The sequence below is a fragment of the Charadrius vociferus genome, unplaced genomic scaffold (assembly GCF_000708025.1).
Source record: "Charadrius vociferus isolate BGI_N301 unplaced genomic scaffold, ASM70802v2 scaffold326, whole genome shotgun sequence".
Lineage (NCBI taxonomy): Eukaryota > Metazoa > Chordata > Aves > Charadriiformes > Charadriidae > Charadrius > Charadrius vociferus.
This window is the reverse complement of record NW_009649062.1, coordinates 4,577,363-4,591,651: the sequence shown is the minus strand read 5'-3', so window position 1 is coordinate 4,591,651 and position 14,289 is coordinate 4,577,363. Positions and strand designations below refer to the sequence as shown.

At 40.3% G+C, this 14,289-nt stretch overlaps 1 protein-coding gene across 1 annotated transcript in view; it reads right to left on the bottom strand.

Annotated features, from left to right (window-relative positions):
* Positions 1-13,239, bottom strand: part of CLTCL1 (clathrin, heavy chain-like 1) — a 27,972-nt gene extending 14,733 nt beyond the window's left edge. The window contains exons 1-16 of the mRNA XM_009888154.1: positions 13,038-13,239; positions 12,368-12,370; positions 8,631-8,899; positions 8,196-8,357; positions 7,303-7,416; positions 5,860-6,033; positions 5,386-5,583; positions 4,813-5,013; positions 4,537-4,689; positions 3,782-3,904; positions 2,913-3,050; positions 2,542-2,706; positions 1,953-2,133; positions 1,447-1,610; positions 616-741; positions 158-300 (exon numbers count right to left, since the gene is read on the bottom strand). Of these exons, the coding sequence (XP_009886456.1) occupies positions 158-300; positions 616-741; positions 1,447-1,610; positions 1,953-2,133; positions 2,542-2,706; positions 2,913-3,050; positions 3,782-3,904; positions 4,537-4,689; positions 4,813-5,013; positions 5,386-5,583; positions 5,860-6,033; positions 7,303-7,416; positions 8,196-8,357; positions 8,631-8,899; positions 12,368-12,370; positions 13,038-13,194 (2,471 nt within the window). The 5' untranslated portion in view covers positions 13,195-13,239. The remainder of the gene's footprint in view (positions 1-157; positions 301-615; positions 742-1,446; positions 1,611-1,952; positions 2,134-2,541; positions 2,707-2,912; positions 3,051-3,781; positions 3,905-4,536; positions 4,690-4,812; positions 5,014-5,385; positions 5,584-5,859; positions 6,034-7,302; positions 7,417-8,195; positions 8,358-8,630; positions 8,900-12,367; positions 12,371-13,037) is intronic.
* Positions 13,240-14,289: the final 1,050 nt, after the last annotated feature.

The window sequence follows — 14,289 nt, the reverse complement described above, 5'->3', positions numbered from 1 at the left end:
GAAGAGACTGACTAGCAAATCTAAGCTGCTTTTCTATAAATAAACATAAAACAATACTAGTATTGTATCATTCAACAAAACTGCATCCAATTCAATTTGGGCGTATACCAGGGACAGGAAAGCACAACACTGGTGTCTACAGATGCATTTTCGTTACCGATTTCTTTTTTCCACTTCAGCCACCAGCTCATCTGTTGAGAACTGGCCTCTAACCACCATGATCAAATTCTTAATGACATCTTCAGAACAATCCACATCAAGAAGCCCTCCAACCACTGCTGGTATACGGCTAGGATTCACCTAGAATAAGCCACCATCATTAAAATTAGTTATTAGCATTACTAATAACCCACCCCCAGTCTTTCACACGGGGAAGTTCTATTTAACAATTTAAACTATGCTTTAGAGCAGTGAGTTTTAAGTTACTAACGCATTTGCATATGCATCCTAGGAAAAACTAAACTTGTAGGTTTGTCATAGACAAAGGCTGATTTAAGAGCCTCCACACTAGAAGTGTGAGCATAAGAGACATAGCAGATTCTGCTTTAGTCTACTGAAAGGTTAAGTTCCTTTAAGGAAGGAAAGAGCAAGAGCTAAAACCCAGACTCTCCTTACCTTTTGTACATAAATCTCTATATACTTCTGCAGGTTATTGCGATATAAGTAGAGCACCAGGTCATGAACAAAGTCAAATCGATCACAGACAATGATCAGAGGAAGCTGGTCTGTGAGTTTTGCCTCCTGTATTTTGTGGGAGAAGAAGAAAAAAGTAAACAACCACCATTTGCTGAAGCGTTTTCAGAGCAGGAAAGTCTGACCAAGTTCCCTTAGCACTAGAAGTCACAATACATTCAAATTTAAGACTGCCAAGCAGACAATTGACTTCAAAAGCAAGTTACCCACTATGAATACCATGCGGCCAGTCTATCAGTTGAGTTTTAAGTTTAGGCTCTTCATGAAGTGCCACATTAAGCCTACATCTCTAGCTTCAAAACAAATATCAATTCAGAAGATGCTTGCTGGGCCAAGAACTTAACATTGCAAAATGAAGCGATGTTAAAATCCCATTTTACCAGTCACAAAGCATGAAAAGTGCTGACTCCAGTTTTAATAAGCTTTGTCTAGTCAATATCCTTGAATACTTCAGCATGGTCTTTCCTTCTGCCAGCCTGGATTCACCTATTGCTAGGTGACAACACATTCATGAGATTGGTTGTATCATAGAGCCTAGTTTTAAAGAAAGGGTGAATTTGGGCTTGTTTTCCCAAGGTAGCCTAGAATGACCTATTATATGTGCGGAATAGGATCAGACTCCTATTCCAGCTACACAGTAGACTACTCGCAGCCATGCCAGCTAAACCTCAAGTTGGTATTTCCCAAGGCTGTAGTTCTACTGCTATGCAAAACATACAGAGAACTGCTCAATCCATTGGATAGAATATCTACCTTCAGAAAGTTCTTCACCCGTTCTGGGTTATAGCAGTTACTTTCACGGCAGATTCTTTCCACTTCCTTTATCTGACCAGTTTTGCAAGCTGCCTGGATGTACTTGAAGTGAACATCTGGATCCTGGCTGAAGTTTACAATGGAACCCAAGAAATAGAACAGTCCTAGGAAGAGTCACGTTTTTAACATAGTTAGAAGCATACACGAAGCAAGTGCAGACTGTTACGGGCTTTGGCTTGTGACTTAGTTTCTTAACTCTCTTGAGTAAAGATCAGAAAGAGAGACGAAACCTGAAAGATGGGGAAAAAAAATCCTTCTGCTTTTTCCTGCAGTTGAATGAAAGCTAGTCTCTCAGAAGGATTGAACTATCTAGAACAAAGCTACCACTAGAACTCACTGTGATAAATGCATCCTAAGGTCCAGCCATGTGACCTTAGCTACAATCCTTACTATTAGCTTCAGTCAAGTAGTGCTTCCAAGTAAGCTGCTTCCTTCTAATACTGTACCTTCATAGCTTTTGAAAGATTCAAAAAGCTCCACAAGAGACTGGGTACCAAGCTGCTCATGGTATTTAGAAGCAACCTGCACACAGAGCTGTAGGTTTTGCCTAATGTTGGCTGACAGCATGGCACGCAAACACTCCACAGAGTCTTCAACTGAGAGAGAGCCAAAGAAGTTCACAAGCCACTGCAAAGAGAAAGAAATTTTATTTAGTAACAGGATTTGACTGACTTCTAAAATGTGGCAACTAACCAGAGCTTCTACCCCAGCTACTAGAGAGAAGTCTCCCATGCACTAAGACCTAAGACTTTAAAAGAAACAGACTCACCATCTTTACAACTACAAAAATGCAGTTTGGAAGTAAGATTTGAAATGGTCACCTGAGAAAGTGAGGTCAGATCTAAGCCATTGAAAGTACAGATTATGGTTTAATCATTAACTGGACAAATGTTCTTGAATCACAGTTACATGTGCTACTTCGGTACCTACAAAACCATCTTATAGCAGCTGCAGGAATTTTAGCAGCTACAGCAGTACTAAAGAGTGTTCACTTTACTTAAGCTTTCACTTTCTTACTCTGTACAGCACACTTACCTCAGGATTCAAGAGGTGAGTATGAACGACAGCACGTTTAATATCATAGAGATCCGTGTAGTGTTCCAAAGCTCGCTGGAGCAAGCCTGCCTTTTCACACAACTGGGCAATATGAGCACGATCATAGTGTGTAAACATTTGGTTTCCAAGAATGGCATCTGCAACCTAGGAGGTTACATTTCACATTCAGACTGTCAGAGAATCACAGCAGCTCAGCCTAAAAGTTGTTGAAAAGTCACACCAGTGACTCATTAGTAGTCTTTGATGTTGCTAAACTACTTACAGATATCAGTATCAGACATCATATTCTTGAGCAAGTCTACCACTGTTTCTCCTTCACTTTTTGGAGAAACGAGGTTAAGAGGTCTTACCTGTGGGGCGTGAATCAAATTCATTTCCAGGAGACGAGTCTGAAGGTGACCTTCTGCAGGGCGGTTATTTTTCAGGGCATCCAACAGAAAGGACGTGCACTGCTGAATAAGACTGTTCTCCATGAACACATCTACAATCTGTGGAGATTGGTCAAGTTAGAGAAGGGGTCTATATACACGTATGCCCATTTATCTGTATGTGCTAATGGCCTGTCTAGAAAGGCAGCTCATCACATCACCTAGCATGCTATATTCCCTTTGTTTTCAAAGGATTATTAACATGGTAATAGACAAGTTTCACACTTTTTCTTCTTCTCTAGAATGTAAGAAACATTACTTTGAGCTATTATGCCAGATTTTGCCACCAACTCTATTTAGTTTTAACACTGCATGCGAATCCTTTCCCCTCCCTTTTGTCAGGATAGTTGCTAAGACTTTTTCTAAGTAGCTTCAATTATTTAATAATGCACGTTGTTGCCTCATTTCTCTGTCCATTTAACCAGAAGTAGCCACTGGCAGCCAGCACTCAACTTAGGTTTATCTGTTCATCTTCCCATAAATTCTCTGCGTTGGAAGAGTTAATGTATATTCCATTAAAGCCAACAGTAGGACAGTAACACTCTATTGCTTAGACTAAGACTGTGGCAGATTCACTATCAATATTACAGTACTAAGCCAGAAAGCTTCCACGAGAACTTGAGAGCACACTTGCCTCTAAAGACTTGATGGTAACCAAACGACTAGAATACTTTAGTCACTTTTCTAACCAAGCCAGCTACAGACCTGAACTGGCCTTACCAGTCCCCAAAATGGTACTATGCTATTACCTCTGCCTAGGCAGAGACCAGTACTGTTGTTGTAGGCATCACCTGGTTAATGTTAGCCAGTGGCTCCTCATCCTGTACCAGCATCTGAGAGAACTGCAGGCCTTGCTCTGGATTGACTCTCATCACACTTCTCAGTAAGAAGATCCAGTCTGGGGTATAGCCAACCTGGAGATTTCAGAAACAGTCATGTATGTCTGGGAAGCTTTACACATCTTCTAAGCCTTCAGATTCTTTAGCATAGGTACTATGGACTGCTGTGAGGTTGCCACGCCCATCCCCCATCTTACAGAAATTCTCAGACAAAAGCATTGCTTGTCTGTTAACACAGAAATTCATCATTCACCCACTTAGTAACTGAACTTGCACCAGGGCGTTTCTCTGGCTAGGTAAGAAAACTGCTAGGAACAAATCTTTCAACATTCTTAGGGCACTATCTATCAACCCAGGTCCTAAACTTACAAATGGACATCACGCAAATTGTTTTGCAACCTGTGAAAAAAACAAAAATTATGAATTTAGGAGGAATCTTATCTTTACTCTCTAGAATAACCTTGAGCCCATCCATTAATCTGATAGGTTTGTAAAATTCTGGGTGTTCCGAATTTAATTTTTTTGCAGACTGCTCTGACCTTAGTCATACACAATGATTTGCACTACAATGAAGAAAACACTGTTTCTCAATCTTACCTACTTATCAGTTTTAAGTAACAGAAATCAAACTTATCTCATGGAAGATAGCTTGAGAATGTACACATTAAACATAAGATAGTCTAGCAGTTTGTAACAAACAACTATACCTTTTTAGCATACAGCACTATTTTCTGGAATTGACCAGTTTCAGCAAAGCACTGAATCACTTTGTTTGGCACATTAGCACGAAGATAGACACTGAGCGCAAGGGTTGGGTCAGCTGTCTTCACCAAGTCTCCCAGCTCCTCTGAGCACTCCAGCTGAAATCAGAAGTGGTATTTTGTCAAGCAGAAGAATTCAGAGATGTAGTATCAACAAAAGTATTGTTCACACTCAATTGTTACAAGGCAACAGAATTAAGCTAATGTCACGACCGAGCCTACCTTGTCTTCCTTCAGCCACTTCTCCAGAAGCTGCTTGCGGCCCTGCTGTAGGACAGGGCGACAGAGCTCCAGAGACTCAAACTTGTTCAGCTGTCCCTGGTCAAGCAATATTCCAAAGTACTGGAGCAGAGGAGAGGCCTGCCCAGGCTGAGCTGGTACGCTCTGGAACTTCCTGATTGTATCACTGGTACGTAGAATTCCCTAAAGAGACATAAGGGAGAGAGAAACAATGTTTAATCAGCGACGGCTGAACAGTGTTAGTCAAAAAACAGGTTTAAGCTATACACTGAAGCATCTACTCTTAAGCATTCAGGGTGGAGATCTTCATCAAACATTCTAGCGAGAAGTCAGCGGCCACAGCAAATGCAGTTGAAGAAGTATAGCAAATGCTCCTTTATGGGATACAGGAGAATATATTAGTCAGAACAAGTACCAAACTGCAGAGAATGAAGGCTAGTATTGCAGCTCTTTAGTTTTTGAATGTCAAGTACTGAAACGCAAGTGAGCTAAGCAAGTCCACTAAGCTAAGGCAAATCCCCATGACTTCTAAGCTTTACCTTTGGAGTTATTTACCTTTGGTGCAGATGCAGCTACTTTAGCAGCATCTGCATAACTTCCTTGAGCAAACAGTGTGTTGAACTTTCTGGCAAATAATTCCTCTGCCCCAGCTAGATTACTACGTATAGCCATACGCAGTCCCAAGTCAGGATTCTGGAGAACATTTGTAGCATAGTTCACTATGTTGTCTTCCTCAACACACACAGAAAGCACCTGGGAAGGACAAAAGGCATGTTGAAGAGTACTGTCCCTTCCACAACTACTGTGAAATATAGCAACCAAATGGCTATGCAGCCCATCAGTGAAGTAGTAGATTATGAACAAAACAAGTTCCTCCCCAAGATGTTCTGTACTAGGAGAGGTTAAAATTGACTAATCAAATAGTTACTTGCTCCCTTCCATGACATTTGTTGCATCAAGTTTGCATTAGGTTTCTTACATTCCATCTGAGCTTTAGAAGGCTCAAAACCAGAATGCTGGATTTGTTACCTGTCCTTTTTTGTTCACACCAATAATGCCCGAGGTAGGTTCGTGAGGAGCTGTGACAAAGATAGTATCAGCACTAATACGGTTCATGTAGATGCACACTCCAGACTCCAAGTCATACATGTGAATATATCCATACTTTGTGATAAGGTAGATAACACCATGCTTAATTCCAATCTGCCAAAAGATGAGGTTTTATTAGTCAAGAATAAGACTGTAACAGTTACGACAGCTGCCTTTAGCCTAGTCACAAGACAGCACTCCAGTGACATGCCTTTGCACTGACACTAAGAACAAATATAGTTTCAGACTTCTTCCTTACAGATTCAAAGGAATGAACAGGTTTGTTGGCCATTTGGAGCCACAGCTCCACTGAATAGAGAGGCTGAAGATGATTTAAAATTCATCTGCAGCAAAGGACATACTCCTCATCCTAATAAGTCAGGTTGAGGGAGAAAGTTTGGGCATAATTAGCATTCTAGTCTAGATACGTCAGTACAGGTTTCTATTCAGAAATATTAATGAGGTAATCCCACTCTCTTCCAACAAAGGCTGCCCAAAGCACCAGCAGAACCTAAACCAAGCACAGCAACTGAGTACTCCACTTTACCTGTCAAGTCACTTAGACTGGGGAGGCTTTCAAGTCAAAATGGCCTTCACACAAAGAAGTACTTTCACTTTGGAACAAGTCTTCAGATTAAGCCTCAAGGTGAAGTACAGAGCCATATGTAGACAGCTTGCTTTGTTTACCTTAGTTTAAGGCATCTCTTGGTTCATTTACGAAGCTAGTCTGTTAGACTGGTCAGTAGTTGCATGCTCTGAGATAGTTTGCTTTTATTACACAATTGCTAGTCCTGCAGACATGCTGAGTGGTTTGGCCTGTCAAGCCAACCAGCTATGTTCTTTCCTAAAGAACTTCCCTTTAATGTCCCAAATTGCCTTTTACGCGCTGCTACAGGACTCTCCTTTCCATTTGTCTCTTATAGTGACATTACTGTAGATGAAATGCCATTTTCATGTGAAGCTACATCAAGCACTATAACATTCTTATCTGGAACTCTGAACGTTAGTAGGAAGTTCAGTAGCCAAAGCGATGTCAGAGATATTATACTAGAAGACACTATTGAGGTTATTTTGGGGTCTGGTTTTGTGTTGGTTTTGGGAGGGGTCTTTGGTAGGGGTTTTGTTGGGGCTTTTTGTTTGTTTTCTTTTTTTTTTTTTTTTCAATACAACCTTAGGTTGACATACCTGGACAAATACTGGAACAGCCTATATGTTTGTGTTTGAGTTACTGTTTTAATGTCCAGGTTACTTCCCACAAATCTATTAACACCCCTCCCAGAACCAAAAGGAATGACAGCAAAGCCCTACTAGAAAGCATTCTTTACAACAGAGATGTAGGCTTGCCAGGCTACAAAGTTTCTTTTTGGGGGGTCAAATATTTACCTGCATTGCCACAGGAAAGTCTGTCTGTGCCTCAGGTGGGAAAAACACATCAACAGCTTTCTTAACAAATGGCTGATTTCCAGTAGCTGGCTGACCTACTTCAATTATGTGTAGCTACGAAGAAAAGAGTACATGTCACAAGATTGTCTGCAAGTACAGCCACATGAAAGAAGTTCCTCTCTTCAGATATGCTACTGAAGTCATCTGCCACCCTTGGCTGATGAATATCTGCACAATCCTGAACGAACAGAGTCTGGGGTGCTGTGCTACAGATATTTACCAGATGGACAAGTTTTCCAGAACTTGATAAAGTAAAACAGAAAAAGCTTAAAAAAAAATATATTAAACCATGCTTGCTACAAAACCAGACTGTATTTCTATTCAAGACAACTTGTTCAGGATGTTTTGAGTGAGACTTGTCAATTCATCAACAATTTGTGCAGGACAAGACTAGAAAGCTCTATACATTTTAGTGTTACCTCAGCTCTTTACAGGTTGCTCAGCAATTGTAGCATATTCAACTGCTACTGAATTCCACTATCAGTTTGATGCAAACAATATACCTAAGATTTATATAGCCTCTTTCTGTACTGGATTCAAGATGCAAGAGGCCGCTTAATGATTTAACTTCATACACACAAAACACCATGCGGGCATAAATTGATACTTTAACACCCTGAGCTCAGTTCTCATTGCATCTACATTTGTTCTTATGTCTAAGTTTCACCCAAGCAACTCAGGCTTTTGCAGTTTCTATCCTACTGAAAGACTGATGCTGACCAAATATGCTGCACACATGGTTTCCAAGCTGTTCTTCAGAGAGCATACGCTAAACTGTGTGACCACTGAAGTTCCATTAGTACCAAGTTCAGGAAAACAGCTGCAGACTTTACCTTGCCCCCTGCAGGACTCCTCACAGCAAAACAGAACAGCGTAGAAGGTTTGGCATTTCCCTCTATTTTGAATTCTGCAAAAGCTGCCGCATGGCCTTCTATAGGTTGGGAGACTTTTCTATCAACTGAGTACAGCTGCATTGCACCAACCACACGATTTTGCTAGAAAAAAGAAGAAAGGTCAGCTTTTAGAGATACAATTTCAAATGTTTATTGCAAGACCTTTGGGACAGTAAACTAAAAAGCAGCAAATGCCTCTCTTCCCTTCCTCCAATGCTTTAACCGCATTAAAAGTCAGGTTATTGCTAGACAAAAGATATTTTTGAATTCTTGATCTATAGAAACCAAAGTTAAGAAACTTTAGCAGCTATTAAGTGAAGTGGGGCAACAGTGCTCCCAATTGTTTTTGTAGCATGCTGTTTCCAGGTAACTTACCTGTGCTGAAATTCCTATCAGCAGCAGCCATTTTTGGTGTTCATCTGTTCTGTAATTGATGATTTGGCAGCCCGCAAGACTAGCATGCCTGTCAAACATTTTTTGGGGTTGCGATTCTCCCTCCATGCTCCAGTGGTAGACTGCTGTCTCTGTCACCAAGGCAACTGTATTCACAGATATCCATTTCCAGAAGATCACTTCCTCTGCCATTGTGTGGGCTTTCATTTTACTTTTCATCTCAATGTTAAAGATCTGAAGTGTTTTCCCAGCTAGTATGACAAAACCCAAGAAACATCACAGATAGATTACCACAATCGCCATCCTGTAGTCTGCCTATTCACAAGCAGCCTGTTTAACCCACTGTTCCAGTGACATTACAGACAGGGTTAGTATCCTGTCACATCTGAATCTCCTTTGATAGCTGATGCTTATCAAATAGAATCCCCTCCCCACCCCCAACACCGCTACCATCCTTGAAGCAAAAAAGCCTACTTCCTACGGACACTTACATGGACATTCCAACAACCAACAAGCACAGACATTTTAATTAACTATAAGCTGTAGTTAAAAGATAGTCTAAGCTACAGAGCTTGTGTAAACTCTGGTTTAGGTAGCAGCACCGGTATACCAAGCTATAGGTGTCTAGTAGATGTCATTAAGTATGATTAATAGAAAGAATGGCTCCAGTTTGTGTCCATTTAGTAGCTGCTGTAGATCACCTGGACTGAGTCCAACAGCACGAGACTTGCAACAGCTCTTTACAGCCAAAGACCATAGCTTCCATTCTATTTTTTCTGTTGAAGAAACTGTGCACTGAACTAGGAGATGGATGAGCTCTGTACAACAGTAATACAACAAGTGCCTACTGAAGAGGCCAGTCAAAAGTTCGGAAAGATTATTATAGAAAGGTTTGGAGCTTTAGTTCCAGTTAAGGTTACTGCTTCATGATTTAGTTAACCATATTGCAGGTTTAAGCTAGATTTTAGTATTCCTTTAGCTACCAGAAGCAGCTCGTAAGGCTAAACTTAAAACTAATGTTAACTGAACTAACCTATAAAGAATAAGGAACTCTATTCCTTTCAGGAAGTCAAAGTGACATTTTGCTTTACTACAGATGAGACGACTCAGCTCCAGGAATATTGTTTTCTGTTCACAAGACACCCACTCAGACTGCTAGAGTATTGGCTTGTAATGCCGTTATTTCTATCCTCATTTTAGAAGTGTTTTCCCTGCTAGTAACACATCTGACTGTCAAACTGGTAGATGTTCCTTCTACTGGGAAGTTTTGATTGATGAAGGCTGCTGGGCACTGAGGATTCATTTTCAAGAGATACTAACCCTAAGTTAATATGCAACTCAGACCGCTCTATAATGTTTTAGCATCATTTATACAGTAAATTGATCGTATTAGTTTAATGCAGTGCCAAGAGACAACTCCCTAGATTAACTGCATAAAGAACTGTTAACCTGATCAACTAGTGTCCAGGACAGCTTGCTAGCTTCCCTGGGACCAAAACCAGCCTATTTCTGATGACCTTGCTCTGCACGCACGGTTACTGTCTTGTACAAATCCAATAAGCCCAAGCATAGCATCAACTGTAAACGGATAATTGGAAACAGCATATTTGCTATATTGGACAACAATTTGTCCAGCAGTGGAGTGGTGCTATCAAGAAATTGATTTTTGGAACTTCCACAGTGTGCAGCCTCACATGCAGAAGGCAGACAAGTAGTCGTGGAAGGGCTCTAGTCACCATCTAAACAGGAATACCAGTAAGCGCATATAGAAACTGCTCTCAAAGTCAGTCTTCCTGAAAAGGAAACTGGACGTCCTTCTTAGTTTTAAGAATGTAGAAGAAACAAACAAGCTATTAAAATGAGTTAAAAGCTCACGCTTGTCTATCTTCTAGGCTAAATTTGACTGCTGTATTACAGTTGGAAATGGCTTTAGAAGCTTCATCAGGCAGCTAGCTCAATGTTGGGTGCCACAGCAATACAATTCAGGTGTGGCAACATAAATTCAAACTTCAGAACTCTAAACTACAAAAAAAAACCCCATTATTTGGATTAAGAGAGGAGAACCTGCTATAAAGGCACAGTGAGGGCAAGTGTGAGTTTGAGTCTTATGTCTACTTGAACACTTTCTTAGGCCAAGATCTGAGACAAAAAGCCAGACTCTTATATAAGTTTTTCTGATCAAGCTACCAGACTGATCAGTCTACTTAGACTATTCTCTACAGGTATAGACAAGTAAGCAGATTCATTTTTTGAACACTGGCATGAGAATTTACATTTCAGTTCACTGGAGCACAAAGTTTCTCCATTCTACAAAGAATGGAAGCACCCCCGAGTACTGCATTCTCCACTGAGATCAACTGGGGAGTACTCTCAATACAGAGCAAAGCAAGAGAATCATGAACACAAGGACAAAGCATAAATCTTGGTACACCAGGAAAATGCCACATGCAATCCAGAAATGAAATTGTGCATACTGTATTTCAGTTTAAAATCAAGAATCATTTCATTTCTTTTTCTGAGGGTAGGTTTGTATGTTTATTGCTCAATAATCCTCAGATTATGAGCAACTCTCAATCATGGCACACCGAGTCACAATATGCAACAATTCTGACTACTGAAGCCTCAGGCAATCAGCAGGGAAAGTCTGGAGTGACAGACTGACTTAAACCATATCTTCAGTGCAGTTCACTGTAGTTCTGCTGTTTATCGTGGGTAACAACATATTGGTTAGGTAGCTCTGTTCATCCTCTTTTCTACCCAACCCTTTAGTCATTAAATTATTGATAGAAGAAGTCATCATTAAGTTTGCAACACCTGACAACACAACTTTGCATGTCAATGTGACATCACTCACCCAACCTTATCTCTTCAGAGAACAAGCTCATTCACTCTGTGTGGGCAGAACTATACTCCTTTTGAGCAAGTCTTAACACTGGCAAGAATAAAGCTATATTCTTTGAAGCTGATAATAATCCATTTAGTTAGAAGGTTAGTTTTAAAACCCAATTATGTAGTTTTCTTTTAAGAACTGGATGAAGCTCTGCTAGTGTAGAGAAGGCACTTTCCTTGCCAATATGGTTTGTTTAAAGGGGTCCAAGATTAAGGACAGTGAACTCTCAAGAGGTTTGAAATCATTTTTTCATTGTTGTCTTTACCCACATCCCAGGTAAAGCAGTCCTTTACAAGATGTATAAGCATCTTAGCTGAATCACAGATTCAGCTGAAGTCAGACATTAACACATTAGTTTTCCCCTAGTGTCAGTATAAACCAGAGATCAAAGACAAGAAGTTACAGTTTTTCTACCAGTTCTAAGGACAGTTACTTCTTGGACCCCTAAGTAATTTCACCATGATCTTTGACAATAAAAAACACACTTAGGCAGAAATGAATAGCACACAAGACATGCTAGTAGAGGTCTCTCATAAAAATATTGCAACTTGGTTTTGCCTATCAACTGTACTTGCACCATATATACACGCACACAGACATTACAAGCATACTCTTCTCCTTCACTTGGTACAGTCAATAGCCAAAGCAGCCAAATGTTTAGCAACAAGCCAATGGAGAATGTTTTCACTATAATACCAGCTGAGGATTAAGATCCCCCACCTGGCTATGAAGTGAACTGTCAAATGGCCACCTTAAAGTTCAGTACTTTTTATGAGATTAGACCATTCTGTACTACAGAACATGAAATGTCATGATAAAGTTCACTCACCATCTGTTTAGATAAGATGCAGGAAGAAAAGTACATCGTCAGTAACAGTTATTGAGATTCAATACCAGAAGTCAGTCATTTAAGAAAAGCACCAGGGATGTATTAAAAAATATTTTTTTGAGCTCAGAGTGCTACGTAAAGGCAGTATCAACACCACAGGTACTGGTAAGCAGAGGTGTTCTATGCGCAAGCTCTCATGATGGCCAAACTTAACATGCTTGTACATTCAGACTTTCACAGTTACTAGCCATCCTTACGACATTTTGTTGGTATCTAGTAAGCTCTTCAGAGCTACAAGAAAGAGCCAGGACACAGAAGAAAGCAAGAACGGCTTTACACTCCTATTCACCTTTACAAGTGTCCATTACATTTACAACACCTGTTTAATGGGAAAGTATACCATATGTTGACCTGGTCCTCAGTGAGAATAGGAGGCTGCAGTGCCAAGCCCAAGCATCTCACACCTACTTGGAGGCAAATCATCCAAAGATTACTGAAAAATCCACAGCCAAAAATACAGCATGCAAGTTCAGGCAAGAATTCTTATCCTCATATACCTCACATACATCCTTCTTAGAAAGTTTACATAAATTTTAAGCTTAAGACCATACGTAAGCAGTAATACAGCTAAACAGTAGGTTTCATACTGCAATAATAAAGGGTTACTCACCTTTTAGGGCAATTACTTTAGAGGCTGGATTCATGATGGCACTTTCGGCAGAAATTGGACGTCTGATGGGTGTTGTTGGATCGCTCATGTCAATTATTACTACTTGTGCCTGCTCTCCCACTTTCTCCCTGATGCAGATGAATTTGTCAGATTCCATTGTTAGGGTACTGAATCCAATGTTTGCCGGGTTAATCCCCAAATTTTGGAGCTAGAAAGATAGAAGAGAGCTTTTTATTATCCTTCCCATGTTGAAGGTCTAACTCAAGACTTAGAATGTCTAAAGTCTCTTCCAGAAGGAAACGCAAGACTGATATATTTCTCTGACAAGAGTATATATTATGGAACTATGACCAATCTTCTGATTCTCTTTGTTCCATAGGTAAAGAACTACATTTCCAGTATTCAAGTCCTAAAGCTATTCCAAAGTTGTGTTATTGATGCAAATTAAAAGGAGCTTTAACTTAAGCGTTTATAGCTTAACCTGGTCCTAGTAATGTGACAGGCTGTATACTATCAGTAGCATCACTATTCCAGATTTAGCAAAGCTGTTAATTTGGTATTAAAAACTTATAAAGTGGCAGAACTACAAGGTACAGCAGCAGTGTGTCTTACAGCAAGAACCAATTACCCCTATGCAACCCACTCCTAGCAACATTATGGAATGAAGTGTACACAGCAGGTCTCAAATGGCCTATTTTTACAAGTGTACCTGTTCATCTTGCTTCTTAGAATCTAATTCTTACCAGTGAAAGCAAAGAAAGATGTGTTAAAATAATCAGTCGTTCCATCTCTCCTTGCCCAAGATGTCATGCCATTTGGCTCAACAACAAAGGCAGGGATTTCAACGCAGGCCCCCTCCAGCCTTATGTCCAACTCGCAAAACATAGCTTGTCCTCAATCATATGGCAGTGGGTACAAAGCATTTACTCTTAATGTAACTTCAAGTCATTTTGTGCCACTGAATAGACTGCCCTAGAAGATGGCTATTTCTCGTTTTCATCCTTGTGTTAACTTTGTTTCCATTCTGTTCCACCAATTTCAGGCTAACAGGAGCAGGTGGCCGTGAATGAGTATCACTGTTTCAATTGGTCCGCAGTACACCAAATTTACCTACCCAGCACACCCCAGCTTGGTATGTATGCAAGCTGCATTTTATATAACAGTTAACTGTGTCAGGCCTGAGCACCTGCTTTATGCCCCAGAGCAATGCTTTTCAAACAGAGGAACAGTATCAGCTTCACCGAAGCTTCTT